At 51.1% G+C, this 22,726-nt stretch overlaps 10 protein-coding genes and 1 pseudogene across 10 annotated transcripts, besides 16 other annotated features; 1 reads left to right on the forward strand and 10 right to left on the reverse strand.

The window, feature by feature from the left end:
* Positions 1–28: 28 nt before the first annotated feature.
* Positions 29–508, reverse strand: TraAM80_07401 (large subunit ribosomal protein L21e; the record flags this gene model as incomplete). The annotated part of the gene is made up of 1 exon (XM_029384195.1): positions 29–508. The coding sequence occupies one exon, from the start codon at positions 506–508 to the stop codon at positions 29–31; it is 480 nt and encodes a 159-aa protein (XP_029235955.1).
* Positions 509–770: 262 nt separating this feature from the next.
* Positions 771–789: a microsatellite.
* Positions 790–1,365: 576 nt separating this feature from the next.
* Positions 1,366–2,766, reverse strand: TraAM80_07402 (beta-fructofuranosidase-like protein; the record flags this gene model as incomplete). Its single annotated transcript, XM_029384196.1, has 1 exon — positions 1,366–2,766. The coding sequence occupies one exon, from the start codon at positions 2,764–2,766 to the stop codon at positions 1,366–1,368; it is 1,401 nt and encodes a 466-aa protein (XP_029235956.1).
* A 39-nt stretch (positions 2,767–2,805) lies between these two features.
* Positions 2,806–2,825: a microsatellite.
* A 231-nt stretch (positions 2,826–3,056) lies between these two features.
* Positions 3,057–3,092: a microsatellite.
* A 130-nt stretch (positions 3,093–3,222) lies between these two features.
* Positions 3,223–3,265: a sequence feature (A-rich).
* Positions 3,266–3,414: 149 nt separating this feature from the next.
* Positions 3,415–3,491: a sequence feature (A-rich).
* A 78-nt stretch (positions 3,492–3,569) lies between these two features.
* Positions 3,570–5,120, reverse strand: TraAM80_07403 (beta-fructofuranosidase-like protein; the record flags this gene model as incomplete). Its single annotated transcript, XM_029384197.1, has 1 exon — positions 3,570–5,120. The coding sequence occupies one exon, from the start codon at positions 5,118–5,120 to the stop codon at positions 3,570–3,572; it is 1,551 nt and encodes a 516-aa protein (XP_029235957.1).
* A 44-nt stretch (positions 5,121–5,164) lies between these two features.
* Positions 5,165–5,221: a microsatellite.
* A 437-nt stretch (positions 5,222–5,658) lies between these two features.
* Positions 5,659–5,713: a microsatellite.
* Positions 5,714–5,880: 167 nt separating this feature from the next.
* On the reverse strand, positions 5,881–8,766 carry TraAM80_07404 (uncharacterized protein; the record flags this gene model as incomplete). The annotated part of the gene is made up of 1 exon (XM_029384198.1): positions 5,881–8,766. One exon carries the CDS (start codon positions 8,764–8,766, stop codon positions 5,881–5,883), a length of 2,886 nt encoding a protein of 961 aa, XP_029235958.1.
* Positions 8,767–8,817: 51 nt separating this feature from the next.
* Positions 8,818–8,834: a microsatellite.
* Positions 8,835–8,859: 25 nt separating this feature from the next.
* Positions 8,860–8,876: a microsatellite.
* A 311-nt stretch (positions 8,877–9,187) lies between these two features.
* On the reverse strand, positions 9,188–10,759 carry TraAM80_07405 (patatin family phospholipase; the record flags this gene model as incomplete). Its single annotated transcript, XM_029384199.1, has 1 exon — positions 9,188–10,759. The coding sequence occupies one exon, from the start codon at positions 10,757–10,759 to the stop codon at positions 9,188–9,190; it is 1,572 nt and encodes a 523-aa protein (XP_029235959.1).
* A 301-nt stretch (positions 10,760–11,060) lies between these two features.
* TraAM80_07406 (uncharacterized protein) lies at positions 11,061–11,372 on the forward strand (the record flags this gene model as incomplete). The annotated part of the gene is made up of 1 exon (XM_029384200.1): positions 11,061–11,372. The coding sequence occupies one exon, from the start codon at positions 11,061–11,063 to the stop codon at positions 11,370–11,372; it is 312 nt and encodes a 103-aa protein (XP_029235960.1).
* Positions 11,373–11,778: 406 nt separating this feature from the next.
* Positions 11,779–11,803: a microsatellite.
* A 47-nt stretch (positions 11,804–11,850) lies between these two features.
* Positions 11,851–11,876: a microsatellite.
* A 248-nt stretch (positions 11,877–12,124) lies between these two features.
* Positions 12,125–13,275, reverse strand: TraAM80_07407 (adenosine kinase, putative; annotated as a pseudogene).
* A 553-nt stretch (positions 13,276–13,828) lies between these two features.
* Positions 13,829–13,866: a microsatellite.
* Positions 13,867–13,869: 3 nt separating this feature from the next.
* Positions 13,870–15,141, reverse strand: TraAM80_07408 (uncharacterized protein; the record flags this gene model as incomplete). Its single annotated transcript, XM_029384201.1, has 1 exon — positions 13,870–15,141. One exon carries the CDS (start codon positions 15,139–15,141, stop codon positions 13,870–13,872), a length of 1,272 nt encoding a protein of 423 aa, XP_029235961.1.
* Positions 15,142–15,536: 395 nt separating this feature from the next.
* TraAM80_07409 (putative phosphatidylinositol 4-kinase) lies at positions 15,537–17,294 on the reverse strand (the record flags this gene model as incomplete). The annotated part of the gene is made up of 1 exon (XM_029384202.1): positions 15,537–17,294. One exon carries the CDS (start codon positions 17,292–17,294, stop codon positions 15,537–15,539), a length of 1,758 nt encoding a protein of 585 aa, XP_029235962.1.
* A 268-nt stretch (positions 17,295–17,562) lies between these two features.
* Positions 17,563–17,628: a sequence feature (A-rich).
* Positions 17,629–17,886: 258 nt separating this feature from the next.
* TraAM80_07410 (uncharacterized protein) lies at positions 17,887–20,115 on the reverse strand (the record flags this gene model as incomplete). Its single annotated transcript, XM_029384203.1, has 1 exon — positions 17,887–20,115. One exon carries the CDS (start codon positions 20,113–20,115, stop codon positions 17,887–17,889), a length of 2,229 nt encoding a protein of 742 aa, XP_029235963.1.
* Positions 20,116–20,279: 164 nt separating this feature from the next.
* Positions 20,280–20,313: a microsatellite.
* Positions 20,314–20,825: 512 nt separating this feature from the next.
* Positions 20,826–20,872: a microsatellite.
* A 615-nt stretch (positions 20,873–21,487) lies between these two features.
* Positions 21,488–21,513: a microsatellite.
* On the reverse strand, positions 21,514–22,500 carry TraAM80_07411 (uncharacterized protein; the record flags this gene model as incomplete). The annotated part of the gene is made up of 1 exon (XM_029384204.1): positions 21,514–22,500. The coding sequence occupies one exon, from the start codon at positions 22,498–22,500 to the stop codon at positions 21,514–21,516; it is 987 nt and encodes a 328-aa protein (XP_029235964.1).
* Positions 22,501–22,726: the final 226 nt, after the last annotated feature.

Genomic DNA, 22,726 nt, shown 5'->3' on the forward strand with positions numbered 1-22,726 from the left:
GACAGCCTTGGCGATGGATGGTTCCCATTTAGTACGGAATCATGGCCTCGTAATCGGCAGTGCGGCGGGCCAGCACCTCCACATTCTTCGGGCGAACAATGCCGCCGTTGCGGGAGCTCTTCTTCGGGGGAGGGAGCGGCTTGCCAGCCTTCTTCGCTGCCTGGAAGGCCACAAAGTCCTTCTGCTTCTGCTTGAAGGCCTCCTGGCAGCGCGACTTGCGCACGTGCTCAAAGCGCACGCAGATGCGCTTGCGAATCGTGCGGTTTCGGACTGGCTTGTTGACAATCACGCCAACGCCACGAGGGGTGACGTTCCAGACAATGCCCGTGCGGCCGTGGTAGTACTTATGCGGCATCCCGGCCCGCACGGCGGAGTCCGCCACGACGTCGACGTAGTCGCCGACCTTGAAGTTCGTCAGCAGGGTGCTCACGGACGGCACCCCGTGCTTGCGGAACTTCTTCGCGAAGAGGTGGCGGGTGCCACACTTGTAACCGTAGGAGTGCACCATCGTCGGTCTAATCTATAGTGCTCGCCACAACAAGAAAAGGAAAAACAATAATCTCAAATATAAACACACGACACGCCGCTGCAGTCGCCCTGGACGACGCGCATGGCGCAGGCCGATGGGATCCACCGGAATCCGCCTCCCCCCACCCCCATCCCCTGCGCACCGCAACACCACCCACGTGCCCCGTTACCGCTGGTGTCGCCGATGCGCCTGAAACAGCCTCCACCGAATGGTGGCGGCCAAGCAACGTCCATACATACACAGAGAGAGAAAGAGAGAGATGATCTTGATCTACTAGAGGCTACAGGCATTAGGTTGAAATGCCCAGCTTAAAATGAAAAACAAATTGCTCTAGTAGATCATATTTTCCCTGCACTTGTCGTCTGTTCCTCACCTGTCAAGAGCACGCAACTACAGACATTCATACATGCACTCACTCACACGCACCAGCACCACAGCGGCAAGAGAGCCAAAAAAAAAAAAAAACGGAAGAAGGAGGAGGAAGAAAAAAAGACACTATTTGCATCAATTGCAGGGTACCACTAAAAGAAAGAAAAAAGGATAGTTCAGCAAGACCAGTCATTGTTTACTTAGTCTCATCTGGTCCCACATGTCTCCCAGGAATTTTCTCAAAAAAAAAAAACAGTGATAACAATACATATTGATGCCTCTTCAGCGCCAACTGTGGCTTTTCGTCACCTACGATAACCTCCGCCTGATCCTAGTGGGTCTCCGCCCTGCGGGCCGGCTCACTTTTCACCCTGGCGCCCTGCTGCGTTCTACGTAAAAAAAAAAAAAACTACCGACATAAAAACCGTCTCGCACACTGGTATCGGCCGTGCAGCTTTCGCGTCGCGTTACCGCATTCGTCCACGAAAAATCAGTATAGCGATGCCCAGAAGCAGAACGAAGAAAACAATCGAAAGTACGACGGGGATGACAATTTCCCACTTTGAATGTCCAGCTTCATGATGTAAGTGTTTGTTTTTATTTACACAGGCCGCAATGTCTTCCCACGTGTCCGACACCATGCTGCAGGCAATGGATGCCCGGCACCACAAGTCACAGCTCTTCTTGGGAAACAAATCGTCGTTCTCCACACCACCCGCACGCAACGTCAAGTATTTTTTCCACAACTTGTCATCAGTAATCAGCCTCATTGCAGACTCCTGCAGCGACGAAATATTGGTCAAATCCCCAAGTACATCTTCTACAAGAAGCCCATTGGTCCAAGTACCGTTGTTGAGGTAGCGCTGAATGAGGCTTCGCAAGCTGAAGTCCTCGTCTTTCAGGTGTGCAATGAAGTAGGAGGGAATATTTTTATAGAGCGGCGTTGTGGCCGGGATGATGAAAGACGGCACACCTCCGGTGAGTGCCTGAAAGGAAAATAGATGTGTATGCCCGTACAGCTGCACCGTCACGGTACCCGAGTACTTTTTCATTAACTGGTTAAAACGGGTCTGGTACATTGGTTTCCAGTACATGTTTTCTGCGACGGCGGTAAAGCTGCCAGTGCGAAGTAATTTCCATAAATCAATGTATGGGGGGATATGGGTCAAAATGATGACCTTCGCATGCGCCTTCCGCGCATTCGCCAGCTCGGTAGTCAAAAACTGAAACTGACCACATGGATCGGCTTCAGTGTCTGGAATAGAAGGATGAACCTCGTGGCACCAGACAAGACTGTGCAGAACGATGACGCGCAAGGTAGGAGAAACAACACGCAAATAGTAAGCGCACCTCTCAGACTGATTGGCCTCCTCGGCTGTAAGTACCCCGTGTTCCTGCATGAGGATCGAATCCTCCTGGAAAATATTGGATGTGGGCTTGGTGACATCAAAGTAGTAGTTCGGCACCATATCGTTGTTTCCCATGGCAACCACCACAGTTGGTACATCTTTATGGGCCGTAGGCCGTGAAGCCTCCGCAAGCTTTTCAATGACATACCCAAAGGTATCATTTATGTGGTGTATTTGAACGGAAAATGCATGCCGTTGCGCGTCACCTGCCATAAATGTGTAGGTAGATGCCCCTGCAGCAATGTCTTTGCTCAGCGATGCGACCAGTTCCGGTGAGGATTCGCACCCTGGAGGACTCAGAGGTGGGCTTGGGACCCCGCATCGGCCAAAGCCACCAGTCTTCCCATATAAGGGATCGTAGTGTATATCCGATACCAAAGTGGCCTGTATGCCACTGCACCGCGCAGGAAGCACAAGCAGCAATGAGCACAAAAGCAGAAGCAAGCGTAGCATATGCATCTGCTTTCCCTGGGCAACTTTTTATCGACCTGGCGCAGGAAAGAAAAAAAAAAAAAAAAGGAAGCGAGGGTCACTGGTGTTGCCGCTTCCCACAGATGTCTGCCTCTGCTGCTCTGGGCAGTCGACGTGGCCGCCGCGACCTCACCTGGCTCTCGCATTTATTTCACTATCCCACCGTGGTGGAAAACTGCACACAAAAAACAGAGAGACGGCAAAAAAAAAAAAAGGTGTTGTGCTTCCTGAATATTCTCCTCGTTGCTGCTTCTCCGCGATTCGTTTTACTCATTTGCTTTGTTTTTTTTTGTCTTTTGTTTTTCATTTTTGTTGCGGTTGTTGCCTCCGTTTTTTAGCTGCTGTATTGTGTGGTTGGTGACAGCTACTCCCAAAGCAGCTCGCTCCCTGCCTGGGAGGGTGAGACCCACCGCACCACACACACGCTGACGTGGGACTGAGACCAAAACAGAAAAATAAAATTTAAAAGAAGCAAAAAAAAAAAAAAGACCCCGACACGGCCGGCAGACTCAATCGCACACAAAACACAACAGTGCGGGGCTGACGCCCAGCGAAGACAACGGTGCGTGCATGCGAAGAGTGCCGCAGTCGCTGGGGTGCACGGATCAAAGACACTTCGAAAGAGCGGAGAGAGACAACACAAAAAAAGAAAACAAAAAAAAAAGTAAGGCAAATGCAAATAAAATAAAATAAAAAAACAACAACAACAACAATCGGAAGCAATTGCATAAGAAAGGCAAAGGAAAACCATTCAAGCTCGCGGTGAAGAGGGGTGCATCAGCCCACAGAATTTACCCCAACCCCCACCCCCGTTCGTTAAACACCACATCTGTGTGTCCCGAAAACAACCTTTGCCGCCCTTTTCTCACCCCCACCACATCGGGTGGGTGAAATATAACCTTGTAGTGTGTTATCACGTAGCCGAAGGAAAGCGCAATCAGAAGAACACTAAAACAGGTAAAAACAATTGCAAGTATCAATCCGAGTCGCTGTGAGGGCAAATTAATATGAGCACAACGCTCAATACTGGATTTTCTGTAAAAACGAGAAGCACACACAATAACGCGACGGCACCACATTCCACAGGCACTCTTTTCAGTTAAGAAACGGCCACCAGCATGCATCGCCATCAATTTTTCCCACTTCTTTTCTTGCTCGGTGATAAGCAAAAAGTTCTCAGACAGGTACTCCCCCTTTTCCCGCATTGGCACCTCAATGACACTCTCTAAGCTTTCTCCCTCAACCCAGGTATTGTTTTCGCTCAGGTACCGCTGCGTGAGCGAAACCACCCGATTCGTACTACTATCCAACGTTGCTCGTAGGTAGGATGGATTGCTGCCCCTCACTGGAGAAATAGGGGGAACGATGTAAAGCGGCGGACCCACCTCAGGGGAGACCAGAAAGGAAAACGTGCTTGGGTGCCCAAAAAATTGGGCTGCAACGACAAAGCGGTAGGCAGCAATAATACGAAAGTATGAGTCACGGAAGTCCTCACGCCAGTAAATATTGGCGTCTGCAACACTTTCCTTGCGGAGGGCCTCTGCGACATTAATAATAGGTGGGGTGTCACCAATAACAATCACGCTTCGACGACGCTGTGTGGCCTGGTCAATGGCATTTTGAAGGAACAAAAACTGCCCACATGGGTCCAGCTCACCCACTCCAAGTACTGGGTGTGGTAGATTTGACCAAAGCATGGTGTTCAATGAAATCACTCGAAGTTTGGTGCCACTCGGGTCCCGGAAATAATACCCACAGGTTGCCATCCTTTTGTGCTCAACTGAATTTATAATACCTTTTGATTCCATCAGACCTAATAACCACAGAAACTGCGGCTGCCTCCCCTCACTGGTAAAGGAATCGGCAGGAACAACATCTTTGCCTCCGATAGCCACCTGTACTGAAAACGTCACACCTTCACCCCCTGCTACGCTGCTTGAATTACTACTATTGCCAATTACATCCAATACATCCCCCATCATGTTTTCAACTTCGGTCGTAGTAATGCTTTCTGTGCCGTGGCGAAGCAAGCCTCCCGTGATCAAGGTGAACGACCGGTTCCAGTGAGCCACGTCATCCATGACGGAGCGAATAAGCTTCATCGGGGAGTCGCACCCAGGCGTTGCTATGGATGGATGCCCCTGGTTGCACACGCCATAGCCGCCCGGTCTGCCGAAAAGTGCATCGTAGTTCAAATTCCCTAGAATGGACAAGGAGACTTCGAGCTTCTCCTTGGTAGTGCCCGCAGCCGCAGCGTCTACCTTCAGCCGCTGTGGCACACACAAAAGCAGTAGCAGCAGCACCACGCAAAACATCCGCAAGAGTGCACCACAAACCATCATTTGGGGTTTGATACTGTTGGTTGTATTTGGGTTTGTTTTTCCGTTTTCCTTTTTTTTTCTTTTTTGTTTTGCTTGTTGTTTTTTTTTCTTTTCTTCTTTTTGTACACTAGGGGAAGACGGGCCTTCAGCTGTGTGCCTGGCGCCCTACACTTGTACGCCGCAGCGCCTCCGCGCCACCCGGTCGTTCCCGCAAAATTACCAGAGGCGTAGCAGCTGACGAAGCCTAAAACGCGTCCGGCACGGAGAGACAACTGACGGCAAAAAAAAAGGTACAAGAGACGAGGCGGAAGCAGAAGAACAACGAACTTCCACCACCATGCGTTGGCTTCCACGAGCCACCAGCGACGGTCGGGGCGTGCCCGCAGGAGCCTCGCCCAGCCACGCAGACGCAGGGAAGTAACGATGACGATAGACGCGATACAAAAAAAAAAAGGGCGGAGTGCCGCCACAACGGCACAGCGCACACGCACACACCGGTCCCACGGGCTGCTGAACGCAAAAAAAAAGACACAAGTTGACACACCGCCACCACATAAACAACAAAGTAAAAGTAAAGTAAAATAAAATATAAATATAAACAAACAAATAAATAATAGGGACGTTTTGTGTTCATTATCGTTTCTTCACGCTTAAAACACAGCGAGTGGGCCACCGCTCATCGCGTGAGCAATGAACCACACTCTTCATGCCCCACAAGTGTGCCCACCGTCCGTAATATCGCTTCTTCGTCCTCTTGTTGTTTTATCCAAGACCGCCTCCACTACTTCTTCGCATTGGACATGTAAAGAGAAAGCAGGCTTCGTAAACCCCTAATCTCACGTTTAAGCTGTGTGGACTCCGCATCGGTCTTGAGCAGCTGGTTCCCCACCTTCAGCAGATCATCCTTGAGGTTCGCAACGGCGACATCCTGCGGTGTGGCACACTCGGGAATATCAGGCACCGCCAAGTACCGTAGTTCAAGTTTCTCCACTGTGGATTCTAGCGACCTCACCTGCTGCCGCAGCATCCCAATAACGGCATGGGCCTGTTCACATTCCGCCGCCTTTTTATTCCCCTCAGCTAACAATTCCAGCACCGTCCGCTGGCTCTCGCTAAGAGCCTTCTGCAAGTTTTTCACCTCCGGCGGGATACTGACCGAGTGAGTGAGTTGTGTGGAGAGACAGGCAGAAAAAGAATCCGCAGAGGCATGCACTTCTGCGGGCACAACACCAAAGTCAAGCGCCTCCGTTTGACTTTCCACCTCGCTTCTTGCCGCCCTCTGCCGCCCCATAGCATCGTAGAGCTCCTCCAACTCCTTCGTGCGCGCTCTGAGGGCGACCTCGCGAGAACCGAGTGTCGCCTTGAGACATTCTCGCTCCTCCGCCGTTGTTGCTAGTTCTTGTCGCAAGCTAGCAATGTTTGCCTGCGCCTCTGCCTTCCCACGCTCCCATGCTTCCTTTGCAGCAGCGGTGTTGTCCCGCTCACGCTCCAGCTCGCGAAGCACGTTGGCAACTCTCTCCTCCTCCTGTTTCTTCAGGTGGAGCAGTTTGACCTCCTGCTCACTGATCCTCGTGGTAGCCCGCACACGCGTGTCGTCAAGATGCATGCGCATTCCCTGCAGCTCCAGTTCGTACTGGCGCTGCACATCCACAAACCTGTTTGCCATCTGCACATTTTCAGCCCTAAGCCTTTCATTTTGTTCAGCGTAACTCTTGACAGAGGCGAGGGCTTCCCCCAGTTGGACTTTCATCTGAGCAAACTGTCCCACAAGGGCACCATTGGCGGAATTCAAGGCCTCGACAGCTTGACAGTACTTTTTTTGGCGAGCGACATCCTCGGCACGCTCCTCGCTGCCGGACGCATCGTCCTGACGTGGCTGAAGGCGAGTGAGTTCCTGTACTGTGTGTACTGCGGCGCTCTCTGCAAACTCCATCATTTTCGTCGCCTCCTTTTTCCAACGTCGCTCGCTTTCAAACGCGACAAGGCGCTGATGTGCCTCAAACTCTCTTGCCAGCCTTTCTTCCTCTAGTTGCATGCACTTTTGTTGCTTTTGGAACTCCCGATCACGCAATCTGCGCTCAACCTCCAGAATCTCCGCATGCCTCCTCCACACCCTACCTACATGCAGAGATGCGTCCGGTGGAAAAGAGGCGCCGTCCTGCGCCGCAGAGGGCGTACGCCGCGGACGCCACACCGTGTCATCTGGTTCGGGCAAGGCTGTAAACGCAGCTTCAACCGCAGCTGTATGTGAAGGCGCCTTAGGCGTGTTGGTTTCAGCACTTGTCTTCACTTCCAACGTCACGCCGTTGCTCGGCATGGCGACACGTGGCACTAGTGCTGGCGCCAATTCCTCCGCAAACAACCTCATGCGTGATACAGGACCCTTCAAGGCGTTTTCGATGCGGCTCTCGTAAGGCATGTTGTCGGAAGTGCAATTCCCTGCATTCATCTCTGTTGTCAGAGCCGCAGACTCTTTTGCTGCTGCAGTTGCTTCCTTCACCAACGGTTCTTTGTCAGTGACTTCCTGGTTCTCTCCACATGCGTCGTCGGCGTCGCCCCACATCGTTTGCGCAAGGCTCTTGAGAAGATGCTCCCTCTCTGCGGGGCCCACCTCGGGGCCGTAGTGGCAAACAAGAAGCTCGAGCAACTGCACCTCAGCGCCCATGTGTTTCATAAGCAGTTTCTCCGCCTCCGCGGCACGTGCAGGGTCGTATTTGAGAAGCTGACAGCGCACACGTTGCGTGATGACTTCCATGGGCTCAGTCTCCTTGATAAGTTCCGGACCAAACTGACACTCCAACACCTCCAGAAGTTCCTCCTCCCGCTTCTTGTATTGATCCACCTGTTCATCACAGTAGAGCATCTTGGCTGGGTCGCGCTGGGCATATATGGCACGCACACGTTCACGCGTGGTGCGTGGGCGTTTACCGTACTTCTTGCATAGCGCATCCAGGAACGCAATCTCGTTTCCGCGCCACTTCTCCAACAGGTTGTCCGTCCCAGCCAACATGGACTTGTCGTACCGGTGGAAGTAGCACTCAGCCACCTCCATGGCCTCCTCGCTCCTCAGAGGCATTGGCCCGTACTGAATCGAAAGTGATTCGGCCAGCCGCCTCTCGCTGCCGAAGTGTTGGCGAATGGCGTCAATGTATGAGCCTTCAATCTTGTAGAACCCGTACAACTGCCGCACCGCGTCGCAGTAGTGCTCAAGGGGCGGCAGCTTCGTCGCTCGTTCAGCAGTTTCACAGTTTTCGTAGACAAAGTGACCATCCGAGGCCTCCCACACCGGCCGCCAGCAATGCATCGGCAAGGGCTCAAACGGCAGCCTCTGCGGAACATACCGCTCGCCGTCGTCACACGGTGTCAATTCGTAGCTTGTCCCGGAGGTCGTCACTGTTGCTGGCGGGGATGGGGTCGCGTCGCTGTCCTTCGGCGACGGGTCAACCGCGGCCTCCGCCTCAATGTCGGGAAGCACCCACGACTTGGCGTTTGTCGCGACGTTGACGTACAACTGCCGCCCACTCTGCGGGTCCAGCGTGACGAAAAAGGTAAGGTTCAAGTTGTTTGGATGCGACTGCGGGACAAGACACTGCCGGCCCTGCACCTCACACACGATATAATGCGTCGACCCCGACGCGCGGGGCCCCACCTCACGCACCGTTGCCATCTGCGCAGCTTCCCACGGTGGTGGTGCACACAAAAAGCAAGCAAGGAATAGAACAACAACAACAACAAAAGAAAGATTTTATCTGACATCGAGAATAATAATAATAATAACCGCCACAAAAAGCAAAGCAGCGGCCACAAGACGTGCATGGATGCATGACTTGTTTCCTCACACAACTGCAAAAAGAGAGAGGCGAAGCCCTTGGCAAGGGCGTTGAAAGAAGCTTGTACGCAGATGAGGGGCACAGCGGGGTCCGCAGCTCACGTCCCCCGCACACTCCAGTGACACTCTCATCCAAAAAGAGCATCAAAGCAAGAGGATGGAAAGATGTGAACATTAATAGAGACAGACAGACGCAAGGGCAACAGAGGACGAAAAGAGAAATAAATAAATCGGTACACTCACGCACCCCACTTGCATCTCAGCCCGTGTACGGGCCCTCATCTTCCACGAACAATGCCTCATCACCATGACGCAACTCATTTAAGACATCATTCAAAACCAACTCAGCCGCAAGTTGTTCTCGTATCCGTTCGAGAACCGGCCAGAACTGCATCTCCCCGCGCAGTATGTCCTCCCGAAACACCTGTATGAATGGAGGCTGCGCCTGAAAAAACGCGACAACGTCCGAGAGAGAGGCGGTAGGAAAGACCTTTATCACGTCGCCCACACCCATCTCACCTTCGGAAAGGAAGTCCCAGACGTATTTCTGCCACGGTGTAAAGTAAACAACAAATGACGCAAGACGCCACCACTCTTGCAAAACGGCGTGACAGAGACGAGCTGGTAGAGAAGTACGGCCGGCCAGTTGCAAGAAGAGTAATTGCGAGACTGAACATTCCGAGACAATAAAACACTTGATGTGAAACAACTCCCGCAAACGTTCAAAGCTGTCGATCTTCCCATCCGAGCGCCTGCCGACGCATCCCATGACCGGTGGATCATACGGCACTACAGAACCATTCAAGTCTTTTGCCAGCAACGGGTATCGTTCAAAGAGAATGGGCATGGAGGCAAAAGAGGCGGCCACCGCACTGTACACAAGCACACTGGGAGCCGTGAGATAATTTAGCAGACGCAGCGGCGGAGAGGTGGTGTAGATACTGCCTAAAGTTTCGGGGGTGTATTCAATGTTCAGCACACGTCCAGTAAGTCGATAGGCCTCAAGAAAGGTCAAGTCTCCCACGTGCTCCTGCACAAACTCCACAAGCACGTGAATGTTGAGAAAATGGCCCACGTCCCAAAAGCGTTGCCAGCTCCAGTCAAAGAGTCCAAAAACTTTATTACTGAATACATCAAACTCAGCATCCTCCATCTCAAAAAGCTCCGTCAAATTTCGCTTGCAACACAAAAACGCTGCGACAAGAGCACCAGTTCCTCCGCCACAAAAAAGCTGTGGCAGCAAATTGGCCTTCCAAAGTGTCTTTGCAGCCCCAAGATGAAATCGCCCCATTAGCATGTCCCCGTGAAAAACAAGTGTGGTACGACCATACACGCGGGCCGCCTGCACCAAGGTGGAGTACTTTTTCCTAGAATCTACCGTGGTGTCATGGGCAAGCTTTTGAATCAAGTACACAAGCAAAGAGTTGTAAGCCTCAATGACGGCCTTGGTACCCGAGAGGTACCTGTAGAGGTTGGGGTTCGTTATGCCAAACACGGAGCGCTGCAGACTCGTGAGCACCGTCAACAACGCCTCCACGTCTCCCTCCCTCTTCAGCGCCGTCAAGAGCCCAATACGGGCAAAAAGTCCATGAAAGTTCATGTACCCTGGCTCCTCTCGCAGTCGCCAGGCTTGAAACCCGTTCAAGTTATCTAGTTGGCGAGCAATGATTATCCACTCCTCGTACGTGCGGGCCGCCCTCGCCCGCTTTGTCAGCACCAAGTGCGTCGGCGAGCCCAGCGGAATACCAAATATGCCAGCAAAAACCTCCCACAAAAGATACAACACACTCCACAGAACCCATATGCACCGGTGAAGCAATCCTTGACTCATTCTTCCCGATAAAAAGGACAAGAAAAAAGGCCACGCCCGCAGCAAAACTACTCTTCCCCTGCAAGCACGTAGAAAACAATCCAGCGGGGTAGAACATCGGTTGATCCTTACTGCACGCAGCAAAATCACTCAACGCAAAGAGTAACACAATATACATGTATCCTTGCGGACAAACGTACAAAAAGTGAGAAAGAGGAACAACTGTAAAAGTAAAGCAAACGGCAACTTCCAACACCGTTCAACGTCTTCCAAACAGGTTTTCGTCATCCACGCCAGGGCCATCCTCTAGATACCGCGTTAAATGTTCTGTACCGCCCATAGTGCCATAGTTTACACTACCCTCCATGATTTGCCCCACTCGTGGGTTCACAGTATAATCGTACATGGAGTCAAGATCCGCGGCAGACGCCACACCTCTATCCTGCAGCGACCCCTGAGTCTTGTGAAAGGCTCTCGGGTACGGAATTCTGTAGTGGAGACCGATCTCGTGGCGCATCTCTGCTTCGCGCAGTTTCCGCGGAATAGTTTTCACATCGGTGATGTCGGCATACCTTCGAAAAAGACGCCGTGCCTCCTTCAGCACGTACAGCGCGTCCTCATCCGTTTCTCATGACACAGAAAAGGACGCCTTAAGAAACTTCCTATACCAAGCGAGAACCTCGCCTCGGTACGGGCTGTGCTGTAGCAGCAGCAGAGGTGATTGACTGTACGAGTGCCAGTGGCTTTCCCTCGCCTCCTCCGCCACACACCCGCAGCCCTACCCGGAAGGAGAAGAAAAAAAGGCAAAAATTCTCCCCAATACTGGAGGCAAACGTTAGAGACGCGTTGCACCCTCACGGAGAGAGCGAAGAAAGGAGGCAACACACAGACAGACGCACCACCAGCCAAAACAGGTAATAATTCATTTTGTTTGTAAAAAATAAAAATACAAAAGAAACATATGTCTCTCTTCACTTGTAATATCCCCCAGAGCGTGAAACAAGCAGGAGAGCCAGAGAATAGTTACTGATGCCGCTCCCTTCTTTCTTTTGTTTTTTTTTCTTTCGCACGTCTCAATACACCACGCCTGACTTCGCCACTCAAAAAAAAAAAGAGAGAGAGAGAGATAGAAAGAGAGGTAAAAGTAGTGAAATGCAACAAGGCAGAAGCCTTGGGATTTTATTATTTATTTTTCCCTGCATCCTGCGATTTGGGACCCGGGTTTCCCCATGCCGCTGAAGAGCAAATACGCCCCACACAGCGCCCACCGCAACACCTCACAAAGGCGGTAGACAGGAAGTAGGAGAGGGAAGGGGGGCGCCAAAAAGGCCGTGAACTTTTACACAACCACTTCGCTCGTGTCCGGACGGAGCATCCTTATTGGCAGCGGTGGCCCGCTAAAACTGCCACCCCAATGACGAATGACAACCCACGCCGCGGCGTGGCCTGCCTCCAATGTTGGGGGTGAGAGACATACTGCGCCAGAAACCCACTGCAAATGCATCTCCGGCGTCACTCATATTTACGATGCACGCACGGTCCACCTTAGGCACAGGAGAAACAAAGAACCCGCTTCCGGGCGCTACAAACGTACTATCCACACCGCAAATGCAAACAGCAAGACGGAAATGGCACGCATTCCTCTTGGGTAGGCGGGCCCCACGCACCAGTAGTATCTCCTTAATGTCACCTTCAACCTCCTCACCCCCCACATCACAGCACCGAATGCAAGAAAGTCCTCCTTGGATCCAAAGAGAATGTCTGTGTATGAAAAAAGGAGTTTGACGCGATCACCAAAAGTGTAGCCTATACACGGGGCACCGGGGTTAAAGCACAACAAGTTCTCCCCACGGTACGCATGTTCAACCACCAACAGAACATTGTCAGGACTAGAAACAGTGCCAATAAAAAAATATAAAAAAAAACTCCACGTAGAATAAGCTGGCGTTTGTGATGACTTGTCCCACCCCCAAGCTCTTCATGTGCCGCAGAGCGAGATGTGTGGCGGCGCCAAGGTTAGCCAGCATGGTCCGCCCGTTGTAGACAATCAGTAGGGCGCAGATGCCGGTTGGGCTGTTCTCATTGAACTCGAAGAGATGCTCCAGTCTGGCGGTCTCCAGGGCACTTGTGAGGATTTTGCAGAACTGATCGCACCCAATCCCACCCACAAAACAAGCCTTTTATCTCGAGACAAATCCACTCCACCGTGTGCGCCGTGTTCATGACGGTCCCACCAGGGTTGTAGACGGTGTTTTCGCTTCCACCAAGGTCTGCAAAATAGGTGGCTGTTCGGGCTTGGCCAGCAAGACACAGTCCTTACAAATGCCGTAAGACGCCAAGTGCCCCACCGAGCCGATGTGCAGCATGTCCAGCAGCGGGTGACCTAAAAACAGGCCGCTGGCGCCCGTCCCCTTCGTCCGCATATCTGCCTTAGTCGCGCATCTTGCCGAGCACCCCACGTTGATCCCCCTCTGCAGATCAAAAGAGGCCCAAGAAGGAAGAAAGGACGAGAAAAAAAAAAGCGTGAAGGAGAAAAACAAAAATGATAATAACAACAATGATAACTCTCGAAAAGACAAAAGATGACAACAAAAATAAAAACAAAACAAAAAAGACGAAAAAACGGCGTGGAGCTGTCGCAGGATCGCTCCACGTCTTCGCCTCCGCCACTCACCCTGCAAAGCCGCGCGCATTCCAAAAGAAAATACACACACTCGAGCGATACGCCCGTACCCCATGCAGGGGTCAGGAAATGGACACAAGCGCAACACATTACGCAGCAGAAGCAGAAGCAAAAAAAAAAAAACGATAGTGATAATAACTTCAAACTTCAAATAAAAAAAAAAGGTTTTCCCTCTTCCAACGTAACCATTCCACCTCGGCACATGTAGGCCCATCTCCTTACTGAAAGGGTCATCGGCATCATCCTCTCTTTTAGTGCGAGGATGTAGAGGTTGAACCCGAGCGTCCTTGTTGGATTCGTTTCCTCCGCCGAATGGTGGTAGTAGGAGAGGGGGGGGATAGAAATCACCATGTGCGTCTTCCGTGGCATATTTTCCCGCTCTCCGAGTGGGGAGTATATATATATATGAGAGAGAGAGAGAGAGGAAGAGGCACAAAAAGAAAGAAATTCACATGACATCCCTTTCTTTTTGTGCCTCTTCTCCTTTCCTTGGAAAGGGGCTTGGCAACTCGCTTGGGAAAATGGACAAACGGCAGGTCATGCACACTTTGGAGTTCAGCAGATACAGATTCTCACGTGCCTCTTCAAGCTCAGCGCTGAGTTGCTGCGCAATGGCTAACTGCTTATTCATCTCCTCCAACGCCTCATTTTTGCGTTCATTGTAGTTTGCCCTAAGGAGCTCATCCTCTTCTTCCAGTTGCTGCAGCGTCCCATTCAGTACCTGGTTCTGCTTCTCTACCACCAGCACATTGTTCTTTAGGCGATACAGCTTTTCCTGCATCAAGGCCTGTTCCGTCCTCATCTTTCCACGCTCCTTTGCCAGCTCCTGATGCGCGGTGAGGAGATCCTCCGTCTTGGCGTGAAGCTCCTTTGCCTGCCAGATGTTTTGCCGCCCAGTTAAACTCGTCTCATTGGCAACGGCGTTATGCAGCCGCGCCATTTCCTCCTCCGCTCTCGTCACCTGCAGCTGAAGCTCAAGCAGCATCGCCGCCGTCTGCTTCTTCGCCTCAACCAATTCAGACGCCCTTGCATTGAAGGTATCATTGAGCTTTGCCGACTCGTATTGAAGATAATTGATGGTCCGCTCCTGCTGCGACGTAGTCTGCTCAAGTGCCAGTGTCTCCGCCTCCAGCACAAGACGCTCACACTCCAACTTTTCCACTTTCCGCTGCAGGCTTGTCACGTTGTTAGTGCAACTCACAATTTCATTCGTAAGGATGTCTAAGGATTCAATTTTCCTTGCAATAGCCTCTTGCAGCCCTTTCCCCTTTGCTTCTTCCTCCGGGCCAGCCTTCTCCATTACTGCCACTGCGGCAACGGTGTCGGCGTGTTGCCTGTCGAGCAAGCCTAGGGAGCCCCCCAGCGTCCGCAACTCCTCCCGCATCGCCTCCTTCTCCTGCCGCATCTCGTCGACCACCCTCGCGAGTCGTTTGTTTCCCGACTCCGTGTCGCTGCAGCGCATAGACAGCATGCGGTGGTCCCGCTCCAGTTCTGCCGTCGCATCCATGACCTCCTTGTAGCGCTGGCTGTCGAACTTTACATCCTTGCTGGCGTCCTGCAGCTGCGACTGGATGGCTTCAAGCTGTGCCTTTAGTGCGGCTTCACCCTTTTGAAGCGACACGACAGCTTTTGTGCCCCATTCAAGTATGAGCAGTGGATCGTGTTTGATTGCCTCAAAATCCCCACGCGTGAGCAAAGGTGCGGCGTAGTCTTCGTGCATGGCGTCCACCCCAACCTCAGAAGCGGAGCAATAATGCGGTGGTCAACGCACACAGGCCGTGTAAGCAGAAAGAGAGGAGACGTGGAGAAGGGAAAGCACACCGCAACCAGACAAAAATGAAAAAGGAGGCGAAAAAAGAAAAGACCGTGTTGTATTGTATGTTGTGATGTTCTTGAAGAGTGCAAATACACTGTTCTGTCCTGGATGAACGCGCATCCTACCCGGACCTTCGTGTTTCACTTTTTTCTCCCCTTTCTTTCTCTTTTTACACGTTTGTTGATGCGCTGCCGTGCTGGGATTTGGGCTTCGCGAGTGCTCCCACAGCACCCACACCAAAGAAGCCACACATGCAGTCAAGAGACACCATACACTTACACTGAAGCACTCACTACAACTCACAGTATGCCATTTTGCAGTGTTTGAAACTGATCATATCGCCGCGTCCGCCAATTATCAACACTTTCCGCAATAAGCTCCTTCACGTAGAGAGCAAAATCTGTCTCGGTCTCCAAGTCAAAACGAAAACGCGAGCGCAGCTGCTGAACGGCGCCCATAGGATCGCTTCCAAAACACGCCATGGTATTATACGGGGTCATGAGCGACACAAGGCCCAAAATATCCTCCGCACGTTCCCGCACCGCCACCATGCCTTGATACAGCAGCACCTTAAAGTAGTTGAACATGTCACTTTCAACACCCCCCATTACCTCCATCAGCTCCTGTGAAAGCTTAAACGGGGCGGATTCAAAATTTATCCCCCCAGGTGACGTCACAAACATAAACCCAAAGTCAATGTGAACCAAATGCCCCTCACTCGTAAGCATCAGGTTGCCGTTGTGTCGATCCTTGACCTGAAGCATGTAGGTCACAATGCTGTACCCTGCCATGGTTTCCACAAAATTCGACACCGCTTTGGAATGTCTTTCAGAACTCACTGGTCCAAAAGCCTCATTAAAGAACTGTGCCAGACTTGCAACCGAACATGATTTTTTGATGTTGTCAATCGAGCAGGCGCCCTCTACACATTCAATGACCCCTGAATCTGTGGAAATAGAAAGGGCTCGATGGGGGCGAACCGAACACGTGAGTCCGGCCTCCTCCCAAATCTGGTTAAAGATATTGATTAGCTGCAAGGCCAACTCTTCCTGTCGCAGATCATCCCCAGCTTTAACAACAATGGAGACCATGCCCCAGTTGGGGTGCCTCCCAAAGACAGATGTTTTTCGCATGCGTGCGACACGCTCCTCTGGTGTTTCTCCAAACGCGCACGCAAATGTGCCGCGTTCTCCTCCACCCTGTGCACTCCTACTACTCCTCACCTCTTTCGCCTCGCCCAAACCTTGTCGCACGTCTGATGGGGCAAAGACATCATCAAAGTCCTCTGTAATTTTAAAGGAGCCATTGGCCAAACGCAACTTGGACGCCATTGGGTCACGCATCGTCGTAGTGTCGTCAACGATGACTTCGCAGCAAAGCAGAAACGGAGCCCGTTCACGTGAAGAGAAGACAACACATTCATCTACAGCAATGTTTACAATCCACTTGACGGAATCGGCAACGCCACCAAAAGGATAGATAAGTGCCTGGGTGCTCAGTGAGTTGTTGAGATCGTGCAATTTCCTTCGCAACTCGGTTTGTCGCCTGCGCTTGTCCGGGTACTGGCACAGCTGGGAGCTCCAGCCAGTGATAGTGCTAAGAAACTGCCTCTCTCCGTTGTATAGCTTGAGCCGCAACTCCTTCCGCCCAACCTCTACCCCCAATCCGGCCTCGTGGTTGTCACCTCTGGCGTCCCACCTGTGGTTAATCGCAACACTCTCAATCTTGTCCTGAATCTCCTTCACACGGCCCCCGAGCCCCAGCGTGTCAAATACACCCCACACGGAATCCACCGCCCACGACATTCGCAGGGCGTCGATAAACGACTGGGAAACCAGCAAGAGCATAAAGTTGCGCAATAGGTTCTGCACCTCCGGATCACTGTGGGTGATGCATACGTGAGACACCTGCAACAGGACCTCCTCCAGCGCCAGCAGCGGGATGTTGTAGAGGCCATTCACGAGTGGCACCTGTTCGCTAAAGGAGGCAGTAGACAGGCCGAGTAATCGTTCCACCAACTCGTGTCGGTGCTGTGACAAATTTGTTGTTTCCCGCATTGCTCTTGTCCTTTGTTTTCTTATTCCTCTTCTTGTGTGTATGTGTGTGTTGAGGCTAAGATGCAAAGCGTGGTGAAGCAAAAAAAAAAAAAAGACAAATTACGCCTCTGAGCCCGGTCCTTTTAAAAAGCATCTCCCCACCACCACCGCGCGTTCTTACAAAGCTAAAAGGAAGTAAAAGTAGCAAACAAGCGGACACATAGTTTTACATATTGACAGATAAACGCACATCACAACATGTTATGTGATGCGTCAAACAGGACGACGCAAAAAAGAAAAAAAAAAAACAGCAATAACAACAACAACAACAATACGAAGGAAATCCAAAACAAAATAGCACCAGTTGATAATAATGATGATAATAATAGAAATGGTAACGCAACACATTTTCTACATTTGACTCAAAAAATGCATCCATAACAGAGGTGTCAGTAATACAGTCATCCAGTTATTGTACATGGTCCCCAATGCGCAGCTGGCTACAACTATTTATAGATAAATATCGGTTTATGTATATAGGTTTATTTACATTTCTAGTGGGATGAACAAACTAAGCCCAACAGTCATCAATTCTTTGTTTTAAAACACACTATCATTCCGTTTTCGAGCCTTGCTGACACACAACCATCTCCTTCTTAAGAAAGGCCCCACGCAATGACGCTGAGGCTACCTTCACCTTTTCGCAGACCCCATTCTCATCATTGCTGTACTGGGAAACAACTGCAAGCGTCCTGGCCTCCGCGGGAAAGTCTGGCAAAAGCCGGACGGGGCGGCGATCCTTCCCCACACTCTTCAGTATTTCCTCTACATCCGAAATAAAATCCAACGACAAGGCCTTCCGGCGCAAGGCATTTGCGTACGGCACGTCAATGCGAGCATTATACGGCTGCAAGGCCTTTACTGGTGGACTCGGCGTCAAGGTTGCACCCACAGCAGTTTTGCCTCCGGAAAGGGGTGGAAACTTGTGTGCGGCACGTGACAGAAGAACCCCAAGGAGGTAGGGAATATTAGGTTTGCATCCGTCGGCGTCTAACTGGTACAACAAGAGCGTTGCCACAGCCGCAACAAAGTCCTCAAACGTGATGGCATCCGTTTTGCAGGAAGCAATCTCTATATCATTGAGCTCGTCAACAGTCCGCCCATCCAAGTACGTCTTTAAAAAGGATGCACAATCACCCCACTGAGACACCAGAGTCTCAATACATAGCTCAACGCATGCCGAATCAAACTGCTCAAACGTCATCCCAGCTTCCGTGGTGTGGTTAGCAAAGATGTTTTTTAACTCCCGCACATGTAAGAGAGGAAGGACCTCTACTAAGGGCTCCGCCACGAAGAAAACCTCTTTTGAGCAAAATACCGTGTCACCAGAGCCATCGCGCAGGGATATCACGGCCCTCGTGATAGGAGAAAGGGTTAGTATACCTTTGTCCCCCTCTTCAATGAAGCGAACATGTGTTGTGGAGACTGAGACGTCCCAAATGGAGGGTGGAATGACGACTTCCACTCTATTCGGCCCCCGTTGAATGGCCATAACACGATCCTGATTTAAGTACACGGTACAACGCCTCATGCCATAGATTGGCAAATCGTATCCCGCCTGGTTTTGCTCATTCATCTCTTCTTCAAGCAGCTTTGACGCCAGTCCTGCGATGGAGGAAGGCCAACATTCAGAGCTAGGCATCGCACGTTTACCGTTAGAGTACTTCCGTACCTTGTCATATTGCAAGATACGTGGCGGGAAGTCGTGCGCCAGCTCCACTTCGGTTCCATCGCGGCCATTCACGGTCAAGTTCCACCCACCAATGATAAACGAGGACGTCTTGTCGATGGGCACCGGTGAAGGAAACAGCAGGCTAATAGCTGGAAGAATCGTGGCATATTTGTTCTCCACAATAGGATCAGCCACCATTGGTGCGTTCATAAACTTGCTGTAGTAGTCCTCAAAAACAGACCACACCTTCGCCGTGAGTGGTCGATGGTGCTCGTACTTTGACTCATCGGAAAACGCCACGATCCCCAACATCAAAAGTGTCTCTGCAAAGGAATCAAGTTCCAACGCCGCAACTCTCCCCCTGGGAAGTTCCAATGAAGAATGCTCCATTAAATTATGAATGCCAGAGAATCCACAGTAGTCAAAGACAGAGTTTGCGCTTTTTCTCTGGATACTGGTAAAGTTTGGAAACACGTCGCTCACCATTTTCTCAAAGGCGGCACGGTAAATTCGCCCAGAATCCGCGTAACGCCTGAAAAGCGGAAACACAATAGCCTCCGAGGCGGCAGCCATAACATGAGTCACAAACTGATTGGTGTAGGGTGTCCAGTCGTTTTTCATGGAGTTCAGCGACACCACAGACCTCTTTAGCACGGTGCAGCGACTAATCAGGGGTTTAAAATACCGGCGTCCGGCGTAAACCACGCTCTCCTTTAACTGCACTTTATCCTCCGCGGACAACCTAACAGCGTCTAGCACAGGAATGTTTTCCTCTAAAAGCTCCGTGCAGCGCTGCGTCTGATAGCATCTCAGACAGGCGACGTTCATAATGGCAAGAAACCCGTCGAAGTCAACCGTAAGATCATGCAGAGAAATATCGCTTTTCGAAGTGACACCATTCGCACTCGGTTGCTGCGGCTGCCCGTAAATAAGCCAAAGAGGTTCCAGCAAGACCTGATACACCCCAGTTGTGGGCCCAAGGAGGCCAGCGGAGCGTAGTAGCATCAACAGCCCGCAGTACCGCAGACGCTGCTGACGAAGCGACTCGCCATGGCTAAGGGCGATGTCAAAGAGCAAAACCCAATTACACTCCGCCGCCTTGCTTTCCATCCCGCGTTAGCGTTCTCGCCTTCAGCAAAGATGGAAGGAGGACGCCGAGTCGAAAAAAAAAAGGAGAGGGGGAGGGGGGGCAAAACCTAAAAAATAAGCAAGCAAAAAAAAAACACGGATAAATAAAAGATGAATGAACCGGGACGCATACGAAGAGGCATATTTTGTTAGCATCATCGTTTTTGTTATTGTTATTGTGTGTTTGTTTGCTTCAACATCCCGCTTCTTCGGCCTCTCCAGTAAGCGGCAGCAAGACCCATGCAACATATCAAAGGAGAATTTAAAAGAAAAAAAAAGGAAGGGAGGAGGCTGAAAGGCGATCCATAAGACTCTTGTCACTTTTTTAGTTTGATGTCTTCCTGCTTATGGAATGTAACATCTTCTGAGTCGTCATCCGCGGCCGTGAAGGGCAAAACATAAAGACGAAAGAGAGCGCACGAGAAACGGAAACACGCCCGCACCCATCCACTGCAGCCACCCTGCAGTATATAATCGCTCAGCGTATGAGGCATCACCATCCACCAATGATGTCCTCGCAATTTTTCGCGAGAGCAGCGTTTGTTGGGTTTTTCGCGGTTGTAAGCCAACACACCAAAAAGAAAAAAAAGACAGAAAAACGTGCAGTCAAAGCAGATAACTGTGCGTTACATTTTCCCCACAAGCTGCTAAGAAACAACAACTCAAAACAGATAAAAAAAAAAGACAACAACATAAATCCATATATACATATATATGTATATGCATGCATGTATGTATAACAAGACAAAAGAGCGAACACGCCTACTTGAATATATGCATTGGTATGTGACGAGTTCAAACATGCTTCTATTCTTTTACACGTGCAGATGCACTATGCGTGTATGCGGTGGCGTGATACACAAACTGCGAGTCTTTTTCAACGGTATTTGCTCTTCGCCAACTCCCGCCTGCTGCGCAAAACCCTGTTTGGGAAGGAAGTGGTAGGAGAGGGAGAGAGAGAGAAGGGCAAGGAGCTACAATGAAAGATTCCCTCAAATTTTTGTGTACTCTTTTTTTTTTGTGTTTTTGCCGTTATTTTTTTATCGCTCATTTCGGATTTGTGCCTTCGCCGTTTTTGTCATTCTTTTGATTTGTTATGTCGGACGCATCACCGCACAATTTCTCCTGCATCGTCACCACACAACACCAGAGAAAACAAATGATATGCCGAATGCATTAAGTGACTCAAGGCCCTCACACTCCCCTCACACCACCCGAGTCAGTGTATTTAACCCGCCACCCCGCAAGTATAAGAAAGGCAGAAAAGGAGGGAAAGAGGGAGACCAGTGTTAGCCATGCCAGTAGAAAATTTTGTGACCCAAAATACACATACAGTAACCGGCAAATTAAAAAGACAAAAAAAACAACAACAACAACAACTCAAGACCACCTTTGAAGAAATGGGTTGCAGAGCTCGTCTGAGAAGTCTGTACTCTCTCCCTTTGCCGTCTCAGCCGCCACTAACTTCTCAGTGCTTGTTATACTACTGCCAAAAGAATTCGGTGGTCCACTGGGTGACGAACCATTGCGGTTTGAGTTCAACAAGACAGGTGGTGATGGCTGGAAAGGCACAGCTCCCGTGACGCCTGTTTTTGCTGGCGTTGCTCCAAACAGCAACGCGCTTGGCGCCCCCGCGTCTGGCGGAGGTGGTCCACCAATAAAGTGTTTCATAGGGGCAGGAGGAGAAACCTTAGTTTCAGCGTTAGCCGCTGGCGAGCGACACACAAGCCCCGAGGCGTTGTGTCTGTCCGTGCCTTGCGCTGGTGTAGTGCTTGGGGTCGCGCCGTTGTCGGTCTTCTCAGCACCGGTGCTATGTGTGTTCCCATGCTGATCCACCTTCTTGCGTTTTTCGTCGTGTTCCGTCACTTTGCCCTCCTCCGCCTTCGCTTTTGACGTCTCCCACACACCCCTGCCCACGCCTGCCACAGCTATTAAAAGCACGGTCCCAACCCAATTCCATACTCCCCGAAGTTCAATGTGTACCGCTTCCTCTTCAGTGGTCGGTTGCCTCCCCAAGAGTTCAGCAGCCTTTTGCCCAGCTTCATTGCCCTTCTTCGCTGACACTTCAGGTGGTTTGTACTCAATACCCAATTCCTCGCTCAGCGTGGCGACGGCAATGGTCAGGCTCGACATCGCAGCATGGAGGTCGGAAAAGGCTTCATGACATTTGGTAGATAGCGTCCCTGCCACTAAACACAAATTAAGAATTTGTTCCCTGGCTGTAGTCACATAACTTTTCAAGTCGTCAGTCCGAGAACTCAAGAGATTCAGGAAACTAGCGCCCTTGTTTCCCTCTAAGTATTGCTTCTTCACAAAATCTCGGATGTCCATCCCTGCTTGACGTCTCCCTTCCGCCTGGCGCTTCATTTCCGCCTCCTCCTCCGCCTGACGCTTCCTTTCCGCCTCCTCCTCTGCCTGGCGCTTCACTTCAGCCTCCTCCTCCCCTGACGCTTCCTTTCCGCCTCCTCCTCCGCCTGGTGCTTCATTTCAGCCTCCTCCTCTGCCTGGCGCTTCATTTCCGCCTCCTCCTCTGCCTGGCGCTTCCTATCCGCCTCCTCCTCCGCCTGGCGCTTCCTTTCCGCCTCCTCCTCCG

Source organism: Trypanosoma rangeli (genome assembly GCF_003719475.1).
Source record: "Trypanosoma rangeli strain AM80 chromosome Unknown Tra_15.4_contig_00307, whole genome shotgun sequence".
NCBI lineage: Eukaryota > Euglenozoa > Kinetoplastea > Trypanosomatida > Trypanosomatidae > Trypanosoma > Trypanosoma rangeli.